This window comes from Petaurus breviceps, unplaced genomic scaffold (assembly GCF_028583685.1).
Source record: "Petaurus breviceps papuanus isolate PSGF00001 unplaced genomic scaffold, PetGlider_PUasm1.0 490, whole genome shotgun sequence".
In the NCBI taxonomy this organism is placed as follows: Eukaryota; Metazoa; Chordata; class Mammalia; order Diprotodontia; family Petauridae; genus Petaurus; species Petaurus breviceps.
In genome coordinates this window covers 2048479-2076152 of record NW_027186352.1, presented here as the reverse complement: position 1 = coordinate 2076152, position 27674 = coordinate 2048479, and the positions used below count along the sequence as shown (strand labels likewise).

Genomic DNA, 27674 nt, shown 5'->3' with positions numbered 1-27674 from the left:
ACATACACAGAGACAGACACACACAGATGCACACACATACACACACACAGACATACACAGAGACACAGACATACCCTTTTCCTCCTGTGGTCAAAGAATATTGCCCCTTGTCTATTCCAGTAACTGCCCATTGACATGAGCCTGGGAATCTCTCTTCAGGAGGGGCCGGGGGCATAGAGGGGCTCCTGCGAGGCCACCCAGTCCTCCCCAAACACATTTTGCAGATGAAAACACAGAGTCAAGGAGCAGTGAAGTGCATTTGCCCGGGGTAACCTAACTCCTAACTGACAGAGGCCACATTTGAACTCAGGTCCTGGTGGCCGCTCCCTGGGCCATCCTGCCAGTGGGCAGTACTTGCATGGTTGTCCTCCCCCGATGCCCTGTGTCCTTGCTGTCCACACCAAATGTGTGTGCAGTCAGTGCACACAACTTACCCATGACAATGACCCAGTGCCCCGAGTGCAGATTGCAGCACGGGCCCCTGGCTGAGCCTTGGTGGGGGCAGCTGGAGTTGGCAGGAAGGCCAGTGGCCACCAGGCCCCAGCCATGCCTGGACAAGGCCACCGCTCAGGCCTCAGCAGGCAGCCCACTGTCTGACTGGGGTGGGACCTCCACGGAGCAGGGAGTGAGGCACTGTCCCCTCTGCTGGCTCCTGACTCAGCCCCCTTCCCTACTCTTTCTCCCCAGAATGTGGAGTACAACATCTTTGAAGGGCTTGAGTGCCGCGGGGCGCCTGTGGTGGTCATCAGCCAAGGCAAGATCGCGCTAGAAGATGGAAATCTCTTTGTCACACCGGGATCAGGGCGCTTTGTCCCTCGGAAGACCTTCCCTGACTTTGTCTATAAAAGGATTAAAGCAAGAAACAGGGTAAGCACGCTGCGCCGCTCACACTGGAGTGCTTGCAGCCCAGCTGGCCTGGTCCTGTGGGCCCTGGGCTGGGCATGGCCAACCTGGGAGGCCAGCTGAGGAGTGGCCGGAGCGTTGGGCTCTGACATTCAGCTCCACCCCCTCCCTGGGCTCACGTAGCTCGTCCCCACTCCCCCCCAGGCTAGACCGCCCTCGTTCAGCCAAAGGGACCGAGGGGTGCTACTGATGGCAGCTGGGGGCCTCGTGGGGGCCTGGATGAAGCCTGAGGTCCAGGAGTGAGGGCAGGGGATGCCTCCAGAGCTGGGGACATAGGGTGTGGAGGCCCAGGGAGCCAGCCAATCAGAAACTTCAGTAAGAGAGGAAGGCCTGCTAGCCTCCCCCAAGGCCAGCAAGGTGCTAAGTGTTATGGGATGGAGAGATCAGCCATGATAGGCAATCTCCCAGACCAGGTGGGCCCGAAACAGGTGCACAGTTAAGGCCAACTCAGAGGAAAGGGACAGGGAGTAATAGCAGGCGAGACAGAGCCAGAGACAGAAACAGAGAGAGGAGAGAGAGAAACAAAGAGAAGAGACAGACAGAGAGGAGAGAGACAGAGAGACAGAGACAGAGAGAAGAGACAGAGAGACAGAGAGAAGAGAGACAGACTGAGACAGAGACAGACAGACTAAGACAGAGACAAAGAGAAGACAGAGAAGAGACAGAGAAAGAGAGGAGAGGCAGACAGAGACACAGACAGAGGGAAGAGAGACAGACAAAGAGAAGATAGAGACAGACAGAGAGGCAGAGAGAGAGAGAGAGGGAGGGAGATAGATATACAGAGATGGAAGAGACAAAGACTGGAAGCAGAGAGAGAGAGAAGGGGGAGAGAGGGACCAATAGAGACTATTTCATGTCTGTGGATAGAACACTAAACTTGGAATCAGAAAGACATGGGTTCAGATCCTCCCTCCAAGACGCTGGCTGTATGAGCTTCTCTGAGCCCGTCTTCTCCTCTGTGCAAGGAAGGGATTGGACTCGGCCTCTCAGGCCCCTCTCAGCCCCACCAGCCCATGGCCACTCGGATATGAAGTGAAGGGCACTGTCAGGGACTCTTTAGGATTGGGGGGAAGGCGCCCATTGGAGGGGAGCCGTGAGCAGCCCTCTGCAGGGTGAGCTCAGCGTGGCTGGGGCTGCTGGGGACATGGCACACAGCACACGGCAGCCACACCACCCACTGGGCTCGGAGTGAGCTCCTGCTCCTTTATGGAGGGTCTGGGACTGGAAGGAAGCCCCAGCTCTGGCTCCCGCAGAAGAACACAGGGGCTGGGTCCCTGCTTCCATGGCAGGCCTCTCTCCTGTCTCCCCTCTGTCTACCTCAGTTTCCTCATGTGCACAGTGGGTTTGCTAATGGCACTCCCCGCTCAGGGGTTTGTGAGGATCCGAGGAGGTGAGGAGGGCAGGGCAGAAGTGCATGCCTCCAGGCATGCGCACACACGGACACGTGTGTTTCCTCATCCTACCTGCTTGTGTGCCCGCACCTGTGTGATCACATGTGTGGATTCATGCACACACACAGTGTGTCTGCACCCACCCTGCTCTCATGGTCTCATTTCTTCCGAGCACAGGAGGCCTTGGATAGGTTTGAGGTCAGCCCCAAGTAAGGCCCTTCTACAAAATGAAGTGGAGAATCATTTGTTAACTGCTTGCTGTGTGCTGAGCACGGAGGCAGCCCTGCTTTCAGGGTGCTCCCATTCTAAATGGGGACTTGTCCGACAGTCTGGTTCAGCTGCCGTGCAGATGGTGGGGCCTTGGTGGTCTTGAGGGCTCCTCACATGCAGGATTCCTCATCATAGAGCACTGGGTTGGGGAGTGGAGCTGGCAGTGGGGGAGGGAAGGGTTTGGGGGCATTAGAGTTGGAAGGCAGATGGAAAGAAAGCAGCACCAAGAAGGATGGCAAGACCCCCCCCCCCCCCCACCAAACAGCCGGGCCGGCCCAACAGGGCCCAGGCATAGAGGGGCTCAGTGGCCCGCTGTCTCACTGGCTGGATCGTAATTGAGGATGCCCTGCTCTTCTAAGCAGCGTGAGCAGAATACGGTCCAATGGTGCCCTCCTCCCCCACGCCTCTGCCCAGACCATTTGCCTGCTGGTCATAGCCTCCCCTACTCTGTCTTTCCACCTGCCTCTATCCATACAAGCCTCAAGGGTCCACAAAATCTCAGTTTCAGTGAGCTCCATTTTCCCAAACCTTACTCACCATGGCCATTGAACTTCATTATAGATGTATACCTTCCCCTCTCTCTTACCATTGTCATGATTGAAATTAAGGTAAACTGAGGCAACAAAGTTCTGAGCACATTCAGTTTATTGGTAAGGCAAGCAGTTGCCAATAAAAAAGATCTTTAGCTCCTCAGCAAGCCAAAAGACCCTGAATATGAGGGCTGATGGATTATTTTGTGGACAAAAGGAGGAGCCACCAAAAAACCAGAAGGCAGTGCCATAGATGGGGAAAACGATATGATTGGTTACCAAGCCAGAAGCCTCAGCCTAGCAACCTCTCCCCTCATCTTGTCAGTGGGAAATGCTGACTGGTTCTATCACCTTGCAAGGGTGCTTAGTGGTACAGAGAGAATGGACTAGGCTTCCTTGAAAGACATCTAGTAGAACAGAGATAACAGGTTTCTCTTAATTTAAGTGATTTCTACAAAAACTGAGCTTCTAAACTTAACTCCCAGAGGAAGACTAGGCTTCTGAACTTATGCAGAGACAAAGGACTTAGTGCCTTAGGCAGTTACACAAGGTCTTGGAGAAACACAAAACAAAGTCTACTGCAAGATAGAATCGATCTGATTCTCTCACTTGCTATACAGAGTAAGACACTAAGAAATGGAAAAACTTAATGTAGCTGTTCTCTTCCAATACTGGCACGTGGTTCTGGATTCCCCAAAGCTGTGAAAGTGGTGAGAAAGTTCTACAAGATTCCTCCACGCCCTCGAGGGAGAGGTTCGGGCTTTCACAGTAGCTGCCCACTGAAGAGAGCTCTTTGGCATCAGCGACCATTTCTGCTCAGGGGCTCTGGGTTGAGAAAGAGGAATGTTGGCTGCGGAGACCAGACCCCTGAGCCCTTCCCCAGAGGGCTCTAGCCTGTGAGGAGAGCTGTCACAGCCTCTCTGGGGTCCAATCTTGGGATCTGCTTAGGACCAGAGAATTGATTTGGGTCCACTCAGCTGGAGGCTGTGAAATATTCCATTAGAGACTTCTTTCTCAGTAGATATTAAAACTGCTCATGACTAGGTCTGACCAGCCACTGTCTGTGGCGTTCAGTTAATGGTACTTACCTTCTGACCCGTATAGCTTCGTCTTGTCTACGACAAAAGCTAGAACCTACACAAACCGTATCTGCACCACACCTCTCATCTGCCGTCTTAGTAACCCTGCTAGAAAAAGAAACAACTTGAGTTCGGGCTTAATCTGTTTTCAGTGAAGCCACGCTGCCTCTGTCACTGCTGCTTTCTTTTCTGCGGTTCACTGACTGTCCCTCTAATCGTATGGTCCTCAATGTTGGTGAATTCTGTTCTCTTCCCTTCTTTGAAAACCAGGACAACATTTACCCCTTCCAAGTCCTGCAGCCACTTTCCTGTTCTCTGTAATTTTCAAAGATCCCTGACAGTCTCAACAGTCACATCTGTTGATTCTTTCAGTGTCTTAGGATGTGATCCCTTGGGTCCTGGGGAAGGGAGCTCATCCATCTCGGTGCTGTCTTACTGTCTCCTTTTATCTTTGGTTTCAATTCGCTTCTCATCCTTTTCTTCAGTTCTCTGTAGTTCCCAAACCTTCTTGGCAGAGGAAATGGAAACAAAAGAATTAAGCATCTTGACTTTCCCTCTGTTGTCCATCATCATTGCTGTACACGCTGTACATACTGACCCTATCCTTCCCTTTGCCCAGAAACCCACTTGTTACTGTGCCTAGGTTTCCTGGCCAGCCCAACTCTCTTTAAACCTTAGCATTCCTCACGTTTCTTCTGGGACTGTGTCACAAATTTGAAGTTGTCCTCTTTTATGCTTCCTCCTTCCCACCTCCTGCACCATGTCCCCATTTTTCATCTCAGGTGGCTGATGAGCTCCCTGTATATCCACCTGTGTCTCTTCAGGCTTATTTCTCTTTGTTTCTTCACAATTTCATTCTTAAGAGCTTACTATTCCTCCTGTGTCTTGCCTGGTAGAATTTTAACAAGGAACTCCTGTCCTTTGAGTCCAATGACAGCTGCTCTATTCAGAGATAGGCTACATGCATGGAAGACTGTTCTCAGTTTTTCTTTCCTAGTTTACCGGAAGTTCTCAGCTGCAGTGACGGTTCTTCTCCCCCAAAGTTCCCGTGATTCCCATCTTAGTGACCATTTCCTCCAGGTGACTGAGGATGGGATCCAGGATATCATGTCCTATCTCCACCTTTAAAGGATGAAATGGCCACATAGGTCAAGTTCGTCATCTGTTTCTATAACTTCTCACCTATTGCCTATTCCAGTCCACATTATCTGCACTGTGAAACGTTAAAGATCTTGCTCCATTGACTTCTCTAAATGTTCTTTATTCTACTCTGCCACTCCAGCTTCTTGAACTTCCTCACCTGACTTATCTTCCTAATGGAGAGACTGTTACCCACCTTTCCCCACCACCCTCTCTTGTGTTTCTGTATGATGTATTTCCTTCTTGAGTCATGCATCTTTCATCCCCACCCCACCCCGATTCATTGATTGACACCTTTGAGGTAACATTTGCATCCAATCATTAGGATGGTATGTTCATCTCATGACCAGTTGCCATCCTTTATGCATTTGTGTGTTTAGACAGCTAAAGTTGCTGGTTTTACTGCTGGCTACTCTGGGGCACTCATTCTCCTGTGAAGTTCTGGATACTCCTAATGCACTTTTTCTTCCTGCATTGTAGCTACTGAGCTTAGTGTCAAGCAGGTACTTTGCATTAGAGTTCAGTATATATCCAGGGATTTGTTCTTTGGGAGACCTGCACTGTGTCTTACCTAGGCAAGAATTGCTGTTGTTTTCAATGACAGCGAACACAATTCCCTGCTGTTGTAGCTAAGAGCCAGCCCCTCTGGGTGCCTGGACAGCAGCTCAAGAACCAGTTCCATCCTCCCTGTTCTCTCAATGTCATCACTCTAATGACTTGGAGAGCCACCTTGGCTCTATCAGGCAGCTGCTCATTCCTATAGGAAGGAATTCTTTCCAGATCTTCCTGCCTGCCTTGGCTCTTTCCGTTTTCCAATTACAGTTATTTCTTATCAATTTATATTCTGACTAGCTCAGTACAACATAAGATCCTCAAAAGCATGAACAGACTGGTTTTCTTTTTTCTCTTTGCATCCCTACCCCCTAGTAGAATGTTTTGAAAATAGGAAATGCATGATCAATACTTGATTAATTATTTTGAGTTCAAGGAGCCTATCTAACACTTATTATAACCTCAAGGTCTTTAAGGATTCCTTTTAGCTGTATTGAGTCTGAATTTTTACTAACCACAAATGGATCTCTTCAGTTATGGCAATGTTGATATGTAACTGCTTCTGCAACTGTATTTCACCTAAAATGCTTTCTCAGGATCCATTAATAGTGTTGAAGTGTGACCACATATTTGATTCCCTTAGGGGACAATGGACCAGTGACAGTGACACTTAGATGTGGTTCTGCTCCCATCTTTGGCAGCCCATGGCGGTCCTTGGTATCACCTCCTGCAATATACACATTATCGTAATATGTTACTTTGTTCTCTCCTACTCTTTTCATCCATCAACTCCTCTTCTCTTTTCTCCCTCTCCCTTTCTCCTTTTCCTCTGCCTTTAACTTAAGCCCGTTAAAGGTCATAGATCCTAAGAGCTGACTCCAACTTAAATGATGAGGTAGACATGGCTTATCTTTGGCAGCAACCCATTTTCCTTTCTGGGTTCCCTTCCTACCTCCTAGAATAATTTCTCCTCTCCACCGGCAGGGGCTTCGGTGACTTCCACCTGACCTATTCTTGCCAAGCCAGAACCACCATTTCTCCTACTCTAACCAGACTGGCATAGTGTTCTGACCTCATACGTGGTGTTTCAGAAGCCTCTCTCCCAATCATCATCCAACTTGATCTCAGCTGTAAGCTGTTGCTCTGCTTCTAGCTGAGTAAGGCTGATCTCACTAGGTGCTAGAAAGAAAGCATTAGGCCTTCATACCAAGGTGTCACTAACTAATGCCCCCTCTCGCCCTTTTGGGGACCCACCAATTGCTGGAGTGTGTCCTCAGTCACTCTCGTGCCCTCTTCACATGTGCCCTTGGGCTACAGCCTTGGGTAGTCAGAGGCTCTACTCGCATGTGGCAAACTCTACAAAGGAATTGAGGGGCTGGTTTCTGTCTGAGGACTAAACTGACCAGGTCTGTACCATTGGTATCTGGCTAGCTGCTGGACAATCAGTTATTTCATCATGGCCGCTGAATCCTCCAAGAACAAGGGGTGGAGGAATCATTTCTTTTTGGGTCAATGGCCCTGTATGGATACTAGGTTTCTAAGGCTAACGGAAGAGATGGCACTGGGGTCAGTGAAATACCTCAAAGGCAAGCACTGTCTCTTCTTCCTATGTGCGATCCCAATGCCCAGCCCAGTGCCAGACACATAAGAGGGTCTTAATGTTTCATGATTGTGTGACTGACTGGACAGGGATCGAGCCTAAGTATCAGACTGAGAGTAGGGAACTTCCTTAGGGTCACAGCCTGGGTTTGGGAGAGGTGAACAAGAAGCTGCCGTCCGACAAGCAGGATGGTGCTGGGAGCTGCCATGTCATTGGAAAGGGTCAGGTGAGAGAAGTTCTCCAAGCAGGGAGACTGGAGCTTCAAATGCCTGAAGACACTGGCTTCAAGTTGGAGGTAGTTTGGGAGGGACCAGAATTACGGTGAGAAGTCCTGTGGATGCCATACAATGAGTGTCACTGCCATGTTCGGGTCCTTCTCATCCTCATCCCTCCCTCTGTCTTCTCTCTTAGCTGCTCTGGCCTCCCTTTCACTTCCCCTACTCTCTGTCTGTCTGTCTCTGTGTCTTTGTCTCTGTCTCTCTCTCCACCCTTGTAATCCCATGCATTTGTCTTAAGCCTGCCCCCTTCAACTCCAAGAGGATCAAAATAAAGACAGGCTCCTTATCTGCACTCCCCCACCCCTTCCCCTGCCCCTCTTCCATCTCTGCACATGTCTCCTTCCTTTTCTCCTCTTGGCCATGCTTTCTTACTGCTCTGACCAAAGCCCCAGGGGCTTGCCCTGCCAAAGCCTACTTGCCTACAGAGAGTGCCTTACTTCGACATTCTCCTCGTCAGCACTAACCTTCCGTTTAAGACTTATTCAGATGAGCAAGATTGATTTCACTGAGACCTGAGAAGGAAAGTGTTCTGAGTTCACACTGATGTGTGAAAGATCAACATCTTCCTTTACTCCACTGATAATCTTCATATTAACCCAAATGCTCTCTCTCATGTATTGAACTGACCTTCAATGCTCTCATGATTTCAGCTCTGGCCTTTTGTAGGGAGGTAGGTTAGAATGGTAGGTTCCAAAAGGCAATACCAGCAAAGCATATACTCAAGACTGGCAGAACCATCCAGCCGGAGTGGGGGTGGGGGGCACCAGCTATGGACCCAAACCCAGGACAATCTGCCGTCTAAGGACAGGACCAGCCCAAGTCTTGGCAGGGAGAAGTTGGCCGGTGGTGATCAGTTATTTGGCCCGGGCTCCTATGTGTGCCAAGAAAGTAAGGTATGACAATTATTTCTCTTAAGGGTCTTCAGGTAGGGGCCTTTGTGAGGGTTAAGTTCCTGATGCCGACAGAGGTGACCGGGGGATGGGACAAGTCCCCTAGAAAGTGGCCCTATTGAATTCCTCCTGTTTGATCACCGTGGCCGGGGAGGCCCTAGCATTTGAAGAAGATTCATGTCTAGTGTAGAACAGGGAAACCAGCCATGGCTATGATTTAGACCCTGGGTTGAAGAATAGTCTGTGGGCCTCTTTGCAGAAGTTAGCAAGAATCCTGCAGAGACTAGGCCTTTAGGAAGGAAGAAGGTGTGTGTCTGGGCCAACCTTTCACTTGCGATGGAGTAGAGAGCTGAGACTTTCCCCACCCGCACTCACACTCCAGAGAGCTATTTAACAAAGACTGATTGTGAAACTTCTTAAGCAACAGAGCAAGGTGCCAAGTGGGCATGGGAAAGGACAGCAAGCAGAATTTGAACCAAGAAGCCTCTGCAAGTCTGCTGAAAGAAGAAAGTCAGGCTGTGCTCCCCATACCTTCCTCTCTCCTCCCACTTCTGTGGCCAGAATGGCTGGAAGAAGCATCCAGGAAAGTGAGCCTGACGTGGGAGAGACCCCAGAGAAAGGGAGGAATGCAGCAGCAATAATCCCCTTGGATCTTTGTAGGGCTCTGGACCCTCATCAGGGAATGATAGGGCCTCAGAGGACACCCCCCGTCCACTGGGATGCTGGGACATGGTTCACCTGATCATCATTTAAGGGATAGCTGGAGACAGTCGATGGGGTGGAGGAGAGGGACTCTACACTTGGGAATGGGGCACAGGAGGATCAGAGGGCAACAGAAAACCCGCCATTGTCTGCTGTAGCCTCAGGTAGCCCTGCCTTGTTCTGCACCACTGAGAGTGATGAGGAGTGTGGAGAGGAACCAGCCCAGCCTCTCAGCTACTGACATCCAAGACCCCAGTGCTGCTGCTCCAAGGCCACCAGGAGAGTGTCCTGTCTTTAGTGCCACATCTACCTTGGCATTGTGAACCTCCCAACCTGTTACAGGGGTAGCTGCCCCCAGCTGGCCAGATCACCTCAGGTCTTCTAGAAGAAAGGCAAGTCCCAGATGCATTTCTCCTCGAGGACTCCTTCTATCTCTCCCCTCTGTCCTAGAGCACAATTGCCTGAAGGGAGGAGGGTAGATCTTGAGGAAAAGGATAAGCCTTCTTGCCCACTGCCCTTTCCCCTCATCCAAACCTGCCAGGACTAGCAGGTCTCTGGAAAGTCTCACACTCCCCTCTCCAAGGCCGATGACAACTCTGGGAGGCGCCTGTCCAGTGACCTTGGATGGTCGAAGCTGCTGAGGTGAAGAGAGGCTTGATGTAAGGGAAGCCTTCCCACCAGTCCGAGCTGTCCAGATGTGGGAGGAGAGCAGGGCTGCTTCTCAGAGAAGCTGGGGGTGAGATCGTCAGGCATAGGCTGTCCTTGGTGGCCTCTCAGGTGCTTTCCAACTCTGAGATTCTTTGATTCTGTAACCATATTTGAAAACAATTGCTTCATGTTGGGGAAAAACATCTACACGTTAGACTTCAGGGGTTGGTAGCGGATGCTGCATGCTGCCTTGCACTAATGGAGAGGCAGAGATGTCCTAGGGCCCTAGAGGCATCTGCCAATTCATGAAGCCCCATCCCAGCTCCTGGGACTGCAGAAGAAAGAGCTCTGACTCAGCAGAAGGGAACAGAGCTCGTTCTCCACCCACCCCCAGTCTGTTCTCTATCTGCATAATCCCCCACTTGGCTCATGCTCTCCGAGTCACTCGCCTCTCCCCCTCCATCACCTCATGTCCAATCACCAGTTCCCATATCCTCTCAATACATCCTCCATCACACCTCCCACATCCGTCTTCCTCATCTCTCTCCTCTCCACCACCTCAGAGCAAGCCCTCACCAGCTCTTTCCTGGACTTTTGTATAGCCTCCCAATTGGAGGCTGATTCCAGCCTCCTCTCTCTGATCCATCCTCTCTACACAGCCGCCAAAAAAGCACTGGTCTGACGGGGTCACACCTGCATTCTACAATCATAGTGCTTGCCAGTAGGAGAAAATGCACATTTCTTCACCTGGTGTTCAGAACCCTTAACAGTCTGGCCCTAATTGTCCTTTGCTGAGTTACTTCCAGGCCTTCCCTTCACATACTCTAATCTGGCCCAAGTTCCCCAGACTCGCAGCTCCATCTCCTCAGAGTGCTCCTTGAGGCAAACAGAGCTCCTGTCCTGGGGGCCCCCTCTGCTCCTCACAGCTGTGCCTTCCTGGCTTCTTCCCCCACCACCCAGGAAGCCTTTCCCCATCCTCAGACTTGTCAATGATCTCTCTCCCCTCCTCACAGTGTTTTATCATTATCCAGGGGTGTTTTGTCTCCCTGTCAAGGGTATCAGCTCCCTGAAAGCATGATTGTAGTTGCTTTGGGTTTTGGATGTCTGCCCTCAGCCAACAGCATAATCATTGTTGATCCCTAATAAACCATCATCTATGAGGGGAGTTGAAGTGGCTGCAGGTCCCTGGGGAGTAGGGAGGGGACTTTTCACTTTTTCTTCCACCACCATGACTTCATTCTTGCTCCAGAGAGCAAATATTTGAGGGATAGGAGATGGGGGAGGAGACAGCCCACCTAAGAGCCTAACCTTGACTCAAATGCTTTCCCTTCAATGGATATTTTATATGGAGCTCTAATCACACCATTAATCTTTGGTGGGGGATGGGCATATTTTTGAGGGCACAGGTTGAGTAATAGAAAAGAATTCAGCTGGCATTTCACATCCTGATGCCCTCCGCTGGGGAGTTGGCTGAGAGCCATTTGCTTTGTAAAGTCTTGTCTTCCTCCTCTATAAACTGGTTTGCTTGGGTCTCTGACAGGAGCCCAGCATGGTCCATCTTTGACACGATTCCCTCAGAATGTCAGATTTCAGTTAGGAAGAATGGGGTGAAGGTTAGTCTGGACAGGAAAAGAATGGAATACTTATTGTACACTCTTCTCATGTCCCCACCAGTTCTTTTTTCCTTCATCCCTTTTCCCCCTTTTCTACATGTACTTTGCCTTAAGGCATATACCCCAGCTTCAAGGTCAAGGTTAAGCCAGTTTTCTCTTGCACACCATTCCTTCTCCCTTTCTGTGTCCATCTTCCTTTTTCTAAAAAGTCCCCTTCCCCCCCTCAGCCTCCAAGTGCCCAGTACCATGTCCTCTGCCTGGTTTCAGTCATCCAGAGTGCACAGTGCCCTGCCTGCCTCAGCTCATCCTCAGTGACGATGGCTCCCCACCCTCCAGAATACTCTCAACACTTCCTCATCAACAGTGATCCCTGAGACACTCATCTTCCCGCTCAGCATTTTCTTCTACCTGAACAGCATTGGGAGTGGAGTGGACAGCATTTCGGCTGTTGGCTGATATGTACATGACTAATATTCCCATTTAAGCCTTCAATAAGTGAAGGTTCTTCTTCACTTATACCATTCTCCAGGGGGTTGGAGAACAGAGGCCTTGGCAAGAGAAGAGTCAGGGTGAACAAGACCGCTCTCTCCTGGGGCAGGAGTGGTGGGCGGAGGCTTCAGAGAGCTGGGCTCAGCATCAGAGGGATTTTCCTGCCAATGATAGCTATCATTGATGGTGGGGCTCTGGGCTCCCCCCAGGTATGTAAGCAAAGAGTAGGTAACTGCTTGTCAAGGATACTGTAGAGACAAGTCATTCCGTGCTGCAGTGGGGCCACAGGCCTCTCAGGTCCACTCCCAGATAAGCCTCAGTGACCCAGGGCATTGATTTCCAGTCATTCCTCCCGGTGCTTCCAGGCTCTGAAGCCTCAGGATGTCCTGGCCCACACAGAGTGCAGAAGCAGACCCAGCCCAGCCGCGGCCCAAGAGCAGGCTGGCCGAGTCTGTAGAGGTGAAGCAGCAGCAAGCTGCATCTTGGTGGTCAATTCTTGGCCATGATAACTCAATATCCTGAGAAAGGGACACATTTGAATCATTTCTCCCAATCAATTACTCACCAAGCACTTATTAAGCACCTACTGTGTGCCAGGCCCTCTACCAGGGTGGTGAGGACCTTCCAGGGTAGAAATCCAGGCTCTCCTGCCCTCCCTCAGGGCTCGGGTGACTATTGGTCTGGAGAGGGGCTGGGAGCCCCAATGGAGGCATAACAAAGGGCCCCAGGTGATGGAGATGAGCAAATACAAAGCCCAATAGTGAGTGCCTTGGACAGGGACGCAGTGTCCTGGAAGCTCTGGTCCATCGGGGGAGCTTCAGGTAAGCAGAGCAGGGCAGGGACCCATCCTGAATTTAATTCCTCCTCCTCCTCTTCTTCCTGTCCCCAGCCTGTGCCTTAAAGTGAGTGAGGCCTTTGGGATGGGCCCCAGGAGAGAGTCTGGGGTAGGCAAGGTCTCCCCCCTGCAGAAGAGTCCTCCTTCCCTCTACCTCCCAGGCCCTGGGTCTTCGATGGTCACTGGCCATGCTAAGCCTCCACTGTCTCCTTATTCCAAGTTCTCTCTCTCCAAAGGCCTCTTGTGTTCTACCCATCCAAACTCAGCTTGAACCTCGGTAGTCTCAGCTGGGTGTTGGGCAGAGAAGTATTCTGACTTCACACTAAGGTGTGAATGGCAAACACCCTCCTCTGACTCTCTTTAGGAATGATTCTCTTGCTTTAGGAAGCCCAATGTCTCTCCAGGGGTCTGAACAACCATTAAGTCTTCTCATGCCATCTTCATATGTGTCCTTGGGATGTGACCTTGGGTTCCCACAGGTCATTCCAAGAGAGGACAAGCCCTTTCAGTGCCCAGAAAGCTGGAACGACCTCAGAGCCAAATGCTCTAAGGAGCACATTGTCCACGCTGCGTGGGACTCACGAGGAGCAAGTTAGTCACTGGAAGATGAATTCCTGTGCCATGGTCACTCCATAGTCTGCCTGACAGCCTTTACTGGAGGAAGACTAAGGGTATTAAGTTCCTAAGGCCAAGGCTAGGTCCAGGACTTGGCTAGAACCCCTGGGCTGAACTGGGCCCCTCATGGGTCCATGGGACTGGGCCCACTTAGCATGGGGGAGATGAAGCTTTTGTGCCTGGTCAGAAGCTGAGAACTTTCTAGAGACCAGCCAGCTGGTGTTGTCCTAGACCAAAGTCTCTGTAGGAGTGAAAAGGGATACCCCAAAGACAAAACTCTAGGATTGTAGGAGGTTTGAGGGCCCAGGAAAGAAGCTAGGAACAGCTACAGGTTTAGTTTGGTAAGAGCATCTCAGTGAAGGCCTTTGACAGGGTCCCATGACCCTTGAAAAGTGTTAACTTCCAAATAGTCAAAATGTGGAAAAGATGGCTGAGCAGAAGGCCTGGACTATATGTGGGGCTGCCAGAGAAACAGCCCAAGGGGTGAGGTCAGGAGGAAAGGTGCTGCCCTCCTCTCCCCACCCCACTCTGTGCCCTGCCTCCAGTGTGGGGTGAAGGCACAAATAATGCCGCAGAGAGACATCCAAGGGGTTAGAGACAGTGAGATGGAGACCTGGAAAGGCCAGGTTCCTCAGAGGGAAAGAAACTGAACTCTAGAACAAGCAGATTAGACAAGGAGGCCCATGAGCCTCAGCCAAAAGGTAAGGTCCGAGGGCTTTCTTCTATGGCTGTCTTTTTTGAGAGGCAGGAAAAATTAGGAACAGGGCAAGAGGCAAATTTTCTGAGGAAGCAGGGTCTCCAGCACCCACTCCTCAATGGGATCTCCCCCAGTCTCTTGGACCCCAACCAGGACTACTGTAGAGAGGCAGCCGAGTGCACCAAGATGCTGCCACGCTGACTGTCCCTCCCTCCCTCCGAGCAAAACAAAAACTTCAAATTCAGGCTGGCATTGGGAGAGCAAGATTTCGACCTGATTGATATAGAAATCTTCCCTTTGACATTTGACCTCTGTTGTCTAATTTCAACACTCCCCTCCATTCTCCCTCCCTGGAAAACTCCCGGGCCACAGAACCCTCAAGCACTTAGCAGCTTCCCCTCCCCTCCTTCGAGTAAGCGTTCTGCCACGCTGTGACAGCAATCATAGGAAAGACCTTCGTGGGCTACCTTCCAAACCAGGGGTTGTTTGAAAGGCAAAGGGCAAAGGTAGCTCCAAGACAGCCATAGGTCGACTATAAGAACAACTCTCCTAAAAGGCAGAGCCATGTTAAACTGGAATGGGCTGCTGCCTGGGGAGGTTGTCAGGGGAAGACAGCATGGCCATTGGAGCTGGAGTGGAGGCCTCTTGGCCTTAGCCATCCATTTTTCTTCAAATTGGACACTGTCATTTGTAGCAAAGGGGGATATTGAGGAGTTCAGAGGAGGAGGAGGGTGTGGACAGCAGAGATGAGAAGACAAGGGGGCTGGGTTTTGATCAAGGAATCATAGGAGTTGATGTACTGGGGCTAAGACAAGATGGACACTACTGGGTTTCCATCCTCGTTTTCTCATTCAGCTGGAGAGGAGGATGAGGGAGATGAAGGCATGGGGGGAGGGACAGAGGTATAGAGAGACAGAGATAGGAAGACAGACAGATGAACAAGCAGAGACCCCCAAAAGGGAGGTGGGTGGTGAGAGAGAGGTCTAAGAAGTGTCAGGACTTTCAGAAGGAAAGAAACTGAAGGCTACAATCCTCCAAGTGACCCGGGGGCTTCCTCACTCCCCAGGCTATGAGCAGTGCCCATCCACACCTCTCTTCAAGAGGCCTGGGCAGGTTTTGGGAGCTGGCTTCAGCAGCAATGGCCCTCTCGGGCAGTCTTAAGCATTGTGTCCCTGGGAACCTTGCCCTCTGTGGGCTCTGTTCTCTGTTCCCACTGCCCTCCACCACTGGAGTGGGAGAGATCAAGAGAGGAAAAGGAGGCTGTGGGAGGCTTGGGGCAGGTATGAGAGAGGTGCCCATGGTCATCCGGTCACAGTGCTCCAGGCTATTGGCCATCAGCATGAGGTCTCTGGGAACCTGATGTGGCCTCCTTGAAGCCACCAACACTGGCCCTTGATCCTGGTGACTTCAGATGAGAGGAGGTGACACCATCTGGAAACCTTGTACTGGCCACCCAACTGTGTGTGTCCCATTTTCCTCTGAGTTCTCTTGCCCGACTCCTCCCTTGGTTTCCACCCCAAGGTGTGATCAAGGTCCCTCTCCCATCTCCCCTTTCTGATTTCACCTCTGTTCTGGGGCTCTGTCCCCCTTCTCCTCAGCTCAGCCAACTTGGGTTGACTGACACATTTGACTGGAACATATTGGGCTGGGAACAGCTTTATGCACTGGGTTTCCCAATCATATTTGCAGGCCACAGAACAAAGACGGGAAGTTTCAGAGACCATTTTAGGCTTGATGTACGGAAAACCTTCCTCCTCTCATTCTTTAATGCCCCTCCTCCCACCAGAATCCTTGCACTCTGGAGGTCTGCAGGTCAAGTCTTCTGCCTGAGCAGGCTGGATGCCCCCCTTGTGTCACACTGCAGCCTGTAGACTCTAGACATGTCTCCCCCATTTTACCTGCTAGTTCCGTCCCTGCTCACTTCTTATTCCCTGCTGCATCTTGTCAGATCAGCTTGAAAACAAGGGTGCCTTGTTGCCTGCCCAAATCCCCAGTCAGCGCCCACTCTGGCATTCAGGGCCCCAGCCTTTTCACCTTGCCCCTCTGCTCCCCTCATTGCCTTTCATACTGTCCATCCTAGGTCTGCCATCTAATGAAAAAGAACCTGGGAGCGGCTGCTAACAGTGCCGGGGGCTCTCCTCTGTCGTGGTATTTTTAGGGCAAAGAAGAGCTGAGCTCCGGGTAAGGAAAGCCTTGCTGAACGAGGAAAGCCAGTGGCTGCCCTTAGAGGAGGCTGTCCCTACAACAGGAGGTCTTTGGGGAAAGACCAACTGAGCTCTTGTGGTGCCAGGGCAGGGAGTGAGCTCCATCTCCACCAAGGTCGGGCTGGACAAGATGACCTCTGAGGTCATGTCAAGCCTGAGATTCTTCAATTCTGAGACTGCGCAATGCAGATCCTTCACTTTGAGGCCTGAAGCCATCAGTGACACAGCACTGGGCCTGCCAAGATCAGCTCTTAGCACCTTGCCCATGTTGCCCCACCCCAAAGGGTGGATGTGGAAATCCCTCCATTGGAGGGGAGCAAGGAGTCACAACTTCTGAGGCCAAGAACAGCTGAAGGACTGGGCCAGGATGCCTGTGCTCTAGCCCTGGGGGGCTCCAACCTGGGTCAGGTACAGTGACCATTTTCTCTAGAACTATGGCAGATTGGGTGGGTCTGGGACCTTCCGTGGGGCCCTGAGAGTGCATAGGCAAGCCCAAAGACCAAGCCTAGATGAAGGGTCCAAGTTTGGGGGACCCCAGGAAAGGGTCTGTGGCAGCTTCTCACTTGGGCTTGGGCAGAGGCCTGAGACTCAGTAGGAAGGGTCTTCAGGAAGGAGTCAGAGCCATGAGGAGGGGTTTTGTGTAAGTGCTGGGGATCCTGAGGCAACAGGAACAGAGAGCTCCTTTGGCCCTGACCTTGAAAGCCCAGGGCTGGACCTCATGGCCATCATCTTCTGTCTCTAGGTGTTTCTTTCTCTCACCTTGAACCCTCTTTGCTTCATGTCTTAGACTGGCCTGGGGCCTTTGCTTATTTCCAATGAGGTGATGCCATCCAAGGAGCAGTGTCTGCAAAGCACTAAGGTGCTATGTAAATGAAAGCCATCACTGTTTCCCAGGGAAGGAGGAGGAGGAAGGGGGAGGAGGAAGAGGAAGAAGAGGAGGAGAAAGAGGAAAGGAAGGAGGAGGGGGAGGAGGAGGAGGAAGAAGAGGAGGAGAGGGGGAGGAGGAGAAAGAGGAAAGGGAGGAGGAGGAGGAGCATCTCATCCCTCACCTCCCAGGACTGAGAGCCCAGCAATGGACCCAGGGGAAGGTGGAGACCACAAACTGTCTTGGCCACACTTCCAACCCTCCTCTCTCCACTGCCCCCAGGGAAAAGGGCCTTTGGACAGTCCTTGGGCCTCCCAAAGCCCTCGCTGCCCTGCCCCAGCCTGCCTTCCTATCACTGTGCCCTGCTCCACAATCCGCTTTCCCTGTCCTCATCAAAACCAATCACTAAGTTTCCTCAAGGATGTGAACTATCCAGCTGCATGGGGCTGGTCTCGCCTGGGCTGGGGAAGCAAGAGCTATGATTTTACACCAAGGTTGCAATAGTGAACTTCCAAAGGCCAGCCCTGAAGGTGGAAGGGGAATCCTGGGAAAGTCTGTGTGGAGGAAGTCTGCAGTGTCTAGAAGCCCAGGCTTTGGGAAGTGAGTTCTCATGATCCTCTGATTCATCCTTGCCCTTGGTAGCAATGGGCGACATTAGGGAGTGCTGAGGCAGGAGCAGAGGAGCATACAGAGGGGATGGGGTGTCAAATGCTGACTAGGTTATTTAGATTAGAAATCGTAAGAGTTGGGGTCCTTGGAGAAAAGGCAAGATGAATGCTCCCGAGTCTCCATCCTCACTTTGTCAGATGGAGAACAGGATGAAGGCATGGACAGAAAGAGACAGAGACCCAAGAAAAGGCAATGGAGAGTGAGAGACCCGAGAAGTTTCAGGACTTTCTGAAGGGAAAGAAAGTTAAGTCAAAAATCCTCAGAATGGCCTGTGGGGTCCCCTCAGTCCATTAGATGTGAGGAGTGCTTATGGTGGCGGGCCATCCACACCTGGCTTGGAGAGCTCTGGGCAGGTTTAACTAAAAGGCAGTACCAGGGGATTTGGGTGGGGTGGGAAGTTAGGGAGAAAGGAACATCTGTACCAAGGAAGGGCAAGGCATGGCCAGGAGTTGGAGTACAGGATCTCCATATATCTGTGGGGCTCTTGCTTGGTCCCTGGTGGGCAGGACATCATGGAGAGAGCTGAAATTCAAAAGGTGACAAAGTGAAATTGGGGAGATCCTTGGAGGCCCGCTGGGAGGAGAGGAGGTCACAGCCCAGGAAGGTGATGATGAAGCCTGTCCCTTAGGTTGGTGGTGCTGATAGGGAGCCAATTGGTGAGCTGAGCAGTGTGGAACGACAGAGAGGAGGGAAAGGCCTGCTTTCCTTACACTAACAGCAGCTGGCCCAGTACTTATTTTGTGTCTGCCTCTCTGAGAGAATGTGTGTTGTATTCTACAGGTAGGAAACAAGATTCCTATTTGACTTCTCTTTGTGTGGTGTCCGCAGGATCAAGCACCTTTGGGTTATCTTTTACCACCTCCCCTGACACCCCCTCTCTTCATCTTCTCTTTCAACTTAGGGCTTACAGGGCCCAGGAGATGCTCCATGGCCAATAAAATGTGAGCCTAAGGGCATTCTTGGAGACCCTCCCATCTCCCTTCCCCTTGGATCCACAACACACAGCACCCCCCATCCAGTCCCAGCAGATGCTGGCTGCTTGGGGGCCATTCTAAGCCTCCATCTCAGTGCTCTCTCCAAAGTGGCCCCTCCTCAAAGTGTCCTGGGCTCTCAGAGACTCTATTTCTCCCCCTGAGGACTGACCGTTCAGCTCCCTGTGCTCAGGATCCTCTTTAGCTCTCAAATCTGGTTTCATTTGCTTGTTAGGAGGAATCGATACTGACCAAACTGGGATGTAAATGATTTACATTTCCCCTCTGAGTCTGCTCCTAATGAAGATTATAGCATAACCTGCCCTTCCCCTGTGCCTCCCATGAGGACATTTATTAATTCTTCAGATATATCCCCCAAGAGAAGTGCCTTATGCAAATGGAGCACAGACGTTGGCAATGACCCTCAAGCTGCCAAGGCTTCACGTAGGAACCCAAGGACTGACTGGGTCGACTGTCCAAGGATTAGACTAGCTAAGTTTGGAGAGGCTCATTCCTCCTCAAAGTCATAAGATTGGTCCTTATGCTTCTGAGGCCAAGCCAAAGTGGGGAGCTTAGCTGACAAGGGCTCCATCCTGTAGAGTAACCATTCCCTGAGGTGCCAGCCCTAGGAACCAACTATCCTGAAAGAAGCCTGAGAAATGCATCGATCTGAAAAGACTACATTCAAAGAAGCAGGGCAAAGTTTGGGGAACCTACAGTCTTCCACTTGGGATGAGCTGGAGGGTAGAGAATCCAACAGAGAATGTCTAAGACTTCTTAAGGTTTTTAAGCTTCTGATTTAAGCTTCTTAAGCTTCTGATCAATGGACATGGAGCCTGCTTTGGGATAAAGCAGCCAGGGTCTCCACAGGATGGTGGGATTGCTAGTCAGGGTGAGGATCCCCATTTCTAGCTCATGTTCTCCCCCCCCCTCTCTCTCCTCTCTCTCAACTCTCCTCTCCTCTCCTCTTTGCTTCCACCCTCCCACCCCATTGCCTCTTCCCTGTCTTTGCCCATTAGGACTGTGGCCCTTAGAAGAGACCCCAAGAGGAAGGTAGGAATGGCCAGGTTTGCCTTGCTCTGTCTTTACTTACAGGATACCCTCCTGGACTGAGCAAGATGGACGTATGGAGAGCCAGCCTTTTGCTCAGGCTGGCTTGCCTTCCCTTCCTCTTCCAAAGGGCTGATTGCTGCTTTCTCTTGGCCCTTGTGAGCTTTGGGAACAATGCCTGTTCCCCCACCCCTAAGGGCTAGGAGAGAATCCAGCTGAGCACCCTGGGAGAGGGACGTGACAAGGAATCCCCCTTTAAGGAATGAAGACTGGTATTCCACTCATCTTTATTTGCCCTTCTGTGTCTTCAGGGGTGGCATTTCTGTCACTTCCTCTCCTACATCTTCACAGAACTGTAAGGTGCCTGAGCTTTGTGAGGGAAAAATTAGCTAACAGCATTTGCTGTGCAAAAATGGGATCCGCCAAGTCTAGACACACGTGACTCGGGTCAGATCAAGTCTCTGGTCACCATCAATCTCTGCTCCCAGGAAGCCCGGTTTGCTTTCAGTAGAGTATCTCCAGGGCACAATCTATGGGGGAGGGAAGAATGGTGCCTCCAGGGTCCTACTGCACTGTGCCTCTCACCAGAAAACATGGATCCTGCCTTGGTCCTGGGGAGAAGAGCCAGAAACTCCCTTGGGGCCAGCTCCATGAGTCAGGGAGAGACCTGGGGAAAATCTTAATGGTAGAAAAGTGTGTGTGTGGGGGGGGCGATGGCAGGGCAGGAGAAGCCAAAGGGACCAGACCTTCTGGAGTGTGGAAGGCTTGGTGGGCCCAGACTTTTGCTTAGGCTGAGAAAGAGGGCAAAAGCCTCTCAGGAGGGCCTTGGAAGGGGGGACAGTCCCCTGGAAATGTGTCCTTCCACTCGGTTTGAGTAGGAGAGACTTTTGGACAAATGGGAGGAGAGGATGTTTTCAGAAGTGCCTTCTATGATGGATTTCCACACCAAAGCCATGAAAAGGGTCCCAGGATGGTCCCCTGCTTCCACTTTCCCACTTCACTGGAGGTTTGGAGAAGTGGATGAGGCAGGAGGGCAGGATCAGAACTTCCCCAAGGCCAGAATCCTCTGAGTGGCCTGGGGGCTTCCTCACTCCCTAGGCTGTAAGCAGTGCCCAGCCACACCTCTCTTCAAGGGGCCTGAGCAGGCTTTGGGGGTCAGCTCCAGCAGAATGGTCCCTTCCGTAGGGTGGGACCTAAGCATTGTGTCCCTGGGAGCCTTGCCCTCTGTGGGCTTTGTTCCCACTGCGATGGGAAAGCTCCAGAGAGGAAAGGAAGGAGAGAAATAGGTGCTAGGGAGGTTTGGGACAGGTGTGCAAGACAGCGCCCCAGGCTATTGGCTATCACTGTGAGTCCTCCAAGCATCTGGGACTCCGCGGCTGCCTGCCTGAGGCCACCAGCCCTGGGCCATGACCCTCTGAAAAGGCTCTCTCACCACTCCCTCTGGAAACCTTGGGCACACCAGCATTATGGACACTGGCCCAGCTTGCTGGAGGGAATTCTGCCCCGGCTCGGTTCTGGATCTCTTCCTTCCTTGGCCAACTTGTGACCTAGATGGAATGAAACTTTGTTATCCACCCACATCACAGTTGTCTAAGCCACCGCTGGGCCTTCATTTCCTGTCCCCCCTTCTCCTCAGCCCAGACAGCCCCGGTCAGCTGCCATGTCAGGCTGGATCATATATGGAGGCAGCCCTCCCAATGCTGATTGCAGAAGAGCAAAGGATGGAGGTTGGAGAGACGATTTTCAGCTTGATGTAAGGAAAACATTTCTCACCATCCAAGCCGTCACCCAGAGGCCGAGGCCTGCCTGGGGACTTAGTTCCCAACCTGCATTTATGAGTCTCCTTCAGGTACAGGTTTGGTCCCTGCTTTGGCCTCCCCAGAGATCCTTTAGCTTGGGTAGGGAATCCATTGTCCTATAACCTTCAGGGATGTTTGGGACATGACTGTGGAACGCTGGAGGCTTGATGCCCGTGGTGCCCGGGCAATCCCAGGCCAGGGCTGGTCTTTGTTTTACTTCCTAACGCAAAGGCATTGATCGGGCTGGATGTGAAAGGCCGACGGCCTCCTCTCACCCTTCTGGGGATGAGGACTGGCATTAACCTTGAGCAATTCTGACCTGGTGGCTGTTCTTATCAAGGCCTTTCAGAGCCTCTTTGGGCAGGCGCTCTTCTCAAGCCACCGTCCATGGAAGGCTGCACCAGGTCGGAGTCGGCTTTCTTCCCAGGTGAGCAGTGGCTGTCCCCCTGAGGGGCCAGGATGACCAGCAGCCTCGCGGGTGGGGAGCACCCACCCACCCCATCCCTTAAAGCCCTGCTGTTGGTGAGAAGGCCACAGCCCCAGGGAGTGGGTAGAGACCAAGCAGTTAACACGATTCAAAGGGAGACCACTGTTCTTGGGAGCACCGGCCTGACTATCCTGGAACAGATAAGGACCTGTTAGCTCTGCACATCCCACATCCAGCAATGGGCATCAGCAACCGGGCTGGATGAGGGCTCCCTCTCGCTTGCTGCCCAGCCAGGCTCAGTCTTTCTCTTTTCTGTGAGAAATGGCCAAGACTCCCAGGTCTCCCAGGCCCTCGGCCCCGTCAGGCTGGAAGGGCTTTGAGGACAGGGCTGCTGACACAGCAAGAGTCGCCCAGAGGGCCCATTCTCAGCGTGGCCGCTGCTGGTCATGAATTGTTCTAACCCTAGCAGCTCTTAGAGACCATCTGCCACAATGGGTGTTGGCTTCTCTCTGCCCTGCTGAGGGAGAGAGCTCCCAGGCCGCTCCTGAAGACATGAAAACGTCTTTGTTCAGGAGTTAGAAGATGGGTCTGGCCCTGAGCTCCAGGTGCTATCCCAGAGATGCCAGAGCCAGGGGCAGCTTAGGGGTCATTTAGTCCAACCTTTTCCATTTACAGCCCAGAGAGGGCAGGAGGCCGGACCATACTCACACCGAGTGTTTGGGGGCAGAGCAAAGGCTGACTCGAGGCCCCCACGTGCGTCCCAGTTAGTGCACATGCCTACAGTGGAGACCCATAGAGGGAGTGAGCCAGAGGCCCTGCCCTCTCTTTTGGAGCAGGTGACTCAGCCCAAGCTGAGCTGGGGGAGGCTGGCCCAGCAAAGGCCCGGTCTGTTCCCCTCAGTTGGAGTTGCATTACGAGAGGAGAGCATAGACCTTCAGTTTTCCATCCCTTGAGAACAGTGAGGAGAGGCCATGCTGGACAGGAGAGGACAGAGCAGACTCCAGTGACGCAGAAGGAACATCAGGCCTAGATCAGAGGTGACCTGCAAGGCCAGAGTCCAAGTCCTTTGGGACCCAACAGAGCAGGGGAAGGGGGTGGGAGGAGCAAGCTGATGCCCGTGTGATGCTGGACATAGTGTCAGGCCTGGCCATGGACATGTGTAAGGGTTATGGGATTTAAAGATCTTCCATGCCCCATTGGACGTGCTGACGTAGCAGGAAGGGGTGGAGCAAGCGAAAGCGAAAGCCAAGCTAGCATTCCTGCGGTGGCTGGCGGTGGTGGTGACAGCAGCGGCAGCAGCAGAGGCAGCAGTAGTGGCAGCGCGAAGCCCTTTTTGAGTTAGGACTGCTAAGGACTCCTGCTGAGGACTGCCAGGGGCCGGAGCTGCTGGGAGCGCGCTTCCAGGACGCTGGGTGGTTGCTGTGCGTGGGGAGAGGAGGACCTTTGCCTGAGGTAGCCTGTTCTGTTTTAAAGGCTTGAAAATGTGGGTGCTTTCTACTTTATCTATCTGTGCCAATATCATAACTACTCTGATGGCTTTCACTTTCTGGTTTTTGGACTCAGTCTTTTGGTATCTTAATAAATTTTCTAGTTTATTTCCCCATATGGCAAGCATGACGTATTTTGTAATGGATAATTATATCAGCATATTTGTAATCTCCATAGGCATTGTGAATATGGCATTGCTGATACAACATGAGAGGGGCACCTGGGCCTTCCTGCACAGTGCAGGCCCTAGGAGCCCAGCAGGGTCAGGAAGGAGTCAGCATGGAATGACCAAGGACCGGGAGGGCGCCAAGAACAGGTTCCCTTGCCAGGGTCACACAAGGGTGATTGGGGGATAACGTTGGCTGTTCTCCCCAGAGCCCTATCCTCTCATCAGCCAATATCTCTATCTCCTAAGGTCCCCAGTGGCTCAGACAATGGGAGGACAGCCTTCTCTCCCCATAAGGAGAAATTGCTCACAGCAGAGCTCTGGGTCTCATGTGGAAACCCGGCACAGCAGCCCCAACCCACCTCCCCTCCCTCAGCCCCCCACCCACCCCGCCCCGGTGGGGTGAGCTCAGATGAGTCCTGACCTGTCCCTAGGCTTCAGAAGGAGAAGGACTGGGGCCAGGTGGCTGGTTTGGTTCTACTCCATGGATAGTGATCAATCAGGGCTGAGCCAATGTTTGGAGACCCCTGCCCCAGCTGTTTGAGGGGGCACCAGGGACCAGAGCACAGAGGTGGAGGGGGCCAGAGTGGGGTCATCAGCCAGGGCAGCTAGTGTTTGGGGGATGTCCCCACCTGGATTCTGCCTCTGCAGCTCTCATGAGATTGGCACCGTTTGGCCTCCCTGCTCAGGCCCTTCTAATGTGGGGCTCAAGTGTTGGGTGAGTTTATCATAGTGCTGCTGGCCATGCTCCATGGGTCCATGCACCTGTCAGAGGTGGTAAGCACCCCCCACACGCACATGCCCAGGAGAGGCAGCCCTGGAGCTCCATTCCATGCGCTGCCCGTCTCAGGGGCTCCAAACCAAGAAGAATGAGGGACGGGGCGTGCTGGCACTCCCCCAACCCAGCCTCTACTCTGATGTTCTCTGTCTCTGCCCTTTTACATTTCTCCTGCTTCTCTCTGCCTACCACTAGCTGGCTGAGATTCACGGAGTGCCAAGGGGGCTCTATGATGGACCGGTCCATGATGGAATTGTGACAGCCAAGTCAGCAGCCCCAACACCAGCCTCCAGAATCACCTCCTGCCCTGGCAAAATCACAGTTCCACCCATCCGCAACCTGCACCAGTCTGGATTTAGCTTGTCTGGTAAGTGCCTGAGACAGCCCTGGGGCCCTGGAGAGTCATTGGCGCCACCACTGGCAGACAGTAGCAGGGATGGTACCATGGGCCAAGTGCTGAGCTAGGCACTGGGTGACCAACCCTGAATGAAGGGCCAGGTCACCCTGATCAGGTAGGGCCTAGGGGGTCTAAGTTCCTTCTCTCTCCACCTCCAGCATCCTGGAACCTTGGAGATGGTGGGTAGACATCTGAGCTGGGGGAAATCCACAGGGGTGCATGTGGCCAGTAGCTTTGGTGTGGCCAGGGGCACAGAACCCCCAATATTTCATGGGATGTCATCTCCTGCCCAGTGGCTGCTCTTGTGGGACCCCACCAGTCCACAGCCCAAATCCCTCCCCACACTCTGCCCATACCAAAAAGGGGGCTCTTCCCTGGGAGTTTGAGATCTGTGAGAAAGCTCCAGCTTCCTATCTTTTTTGCCCGCCAGGCTCTCAAGCTGATGACCACATTGCCAGGAGACCAGCCCAGAAGATCATTGCCCCTCCGGGAGGACGGTCCAACATCACTTCTCTGTCCTAGGAGGGCCTTCCTGTCCCTTAGCACTGGTTCTCATTGGCCACCTACTAAACTTCTTTGGGAAAAGGCCCCACTTTGCCTCCATTGTCCCCCCCCCAGTAGGCCTTTCTTTCTGAGTAGCCTGGGTCCCCTTGTAAGACACCACACCAAGAGAAGGCAGGCCCACAGGGCTGGCACTTCCTGACCATAATAGTGGGGTGGGGCCGGGGCATTCACAGGTCCGTGGGCTGCAGCTGCTGCCTGACTTTCTCCCATGCCCAGCCTCCTGTGAGGAAGAAACTGCAGGCAAGAGAAGGCAGCTGGCTCAGACCTTGGGATGGGGCAGGATACCAAATGCTAAGAATGGTATTTGTCCATTCCCCTTCAGCACTGACCAAGCGTCTGCCATGGGCTGGACCCCGGGCTGAGCACAGAGACACAAAGACAAAACTGAAGCACTCTTTAGCTATAGGCAGCCCTTGCCCCTCACAGGACTGGCCCAGCCCCTGCAGGCTTTCCCCTTCCCCCAAGCCTGACCACAGGGCGTTTTCTAAGCTTGCCCACTGCCAGTTAGAGCAAGAGGGACTTCTTCTGGCCAGGTCTCGATCCCTGCTCTGTTTCTGCTGCTGTCCATATTTCTTAGGGCTGCAGTCATCAGTAGTAAGGAGTCTCCCTTTGCTGCCCTCTGTCTCTGGCCACACTGCCACAAGCACCATCAGGTCCTTACCCATCCCCCTGCAGGGGCCTAGACTTGGGAGGAGGCTGACTTCAGCTCAGGCCTTTGCAATGACAACTGGGCTGCTCCACATTGCCAAGGACCCAGTTAGCCCAGTTCTAGACAAATGTTAAGACCAATTAGATAACTAGTTTGTATTCGTTACAAAACTGGAGTCTCCCTCCAGCTTTTTGGAAGCTACTGCATTTTCTCGAGAATCCCACAGATGATGACTAGTGGGAGGGCAGACCATGTGTTCCCCTATAACTGATGAACTCGGACCAGGTAGCTAAAAGCCCACCAGAAGCTGGGTTTCCTTAGCCTTTTCCCCTATCTCTTGCATGGGACTTTTGGAAACACTGTGCCCCCCACCCATCCCTGGTGCCCCACCCCCTTCCCTTCTCCTGTGTCTTAGGCCCTGAAAACAATCCTGCTAATAAAGGTACATTCAACCCCTCCCAGCAACTGGCTCTGCTTGGGCCCATGAGTGGGGAAGGATAGGAGTCTGGACTTCTCTGCACTGGGAGGAAGGCTCAGGATCCCCCAGTGCCCTCCCGCCCATCCATCTGTCTGTGTGTGCGGGCGGCGGGGTGAGGAGGGCACCTCCTGTCAGGCTGCTCAGCACAGCTTCGGTGTCTGGTGGGCAAGTTTGACCTTCTCTCCCCGGCTGTCCAGGTGCCCAAGGTCTGAAACAGAGAGGACAGAGCTTCAAGAGAGAGGAGGTGAGAGGAAATGGCCAGGGAGCCCAGAGCACATATCTGGGTCCTCTGGGCATAAACTTGAGAGGAAAAGAGGCATTATTTTCTCCCTGTTTCTCTAGGTCATCCTTGCCTGCCATAGCATAACAGAGTGTGGAGACTTTGATTGTAACATCCCAGAGTAGATGAACACTATTGCTCAAAGAGACACAGCAAATTCAGTCTCTGGAGTTCTCACTCTTAGACTTTAAGATTTCCCCTGCCCCCCACCTTCCCAGTTTCCATGTAGACAATTCCACTGAGTTCTTTAGGAAGTTTGAAAGACGATCCTCCTTAACACAGGGGGAGGCTGCAGGTTGAGTCCAAGACCTGACACAGAGTAGACTTATTCTTTTCAGGGCTGTGGACTTGGGGGACATGGTACCCACTTGATGGCATCTTTAGAGAGCCAACTTGTGTGGAATGGGTGGCGAGAGTAGCCAATGGCTCTGCCTCCATGCAGCGTGGGGGCAGTGGGGGTGGGGTTAGTGCTGATCCATGCCCACCCTGCCTTCTTGGGCAACGTTTGCTAGATGCCTTGGCTGGAAAATAACCACTGTCTGACAGCCAGATCTTGAGTGATGAGTCCCTCTGCACTTAGCTAGGCTGGGCCTCAGACAAGAAACACCCAGTCCACCACGGGGCCTGTACTTGAAGCCTTTAGAGCCTGGTAGGACC

General features: G+C 52.5%; 1 protein-coding gene across 1 annotated transcript in view; it reads left to right on the top strand.

Moving 5' to 3' along the window:
* The window catches only part of DPYSL4 (dihydropyrimidinase like 4), a 75478-nt gene extending 48772 nt beyond the window's left edge, over nucleotides 1-26706 (top strand). The window contains exons 10-13 of the mRNA XM_069101632.1: nucleotides 311-625; nucleotides 688-867; nucleotides 24845-25016; nucleotides 25477-26706. Coding sequence (XP_068957733.1) covers nucleotides 311-625; nucleotides 688-867; nucleotides 24845-25016; nucleotides 25477-25568 — 759 coding nt within the window. The 3' untranslated portion in view covers nucleotides 25569-26706. The remainder of the gene's footprint in view (nucleotides 1-310; nucleotides 626-687; nucleotides 868-24844; nucleotides 25017-25476) is intronic.
* The last annotated feature ends 968 nt before the right edge of the window (nucleotides 26707-27674 follow it).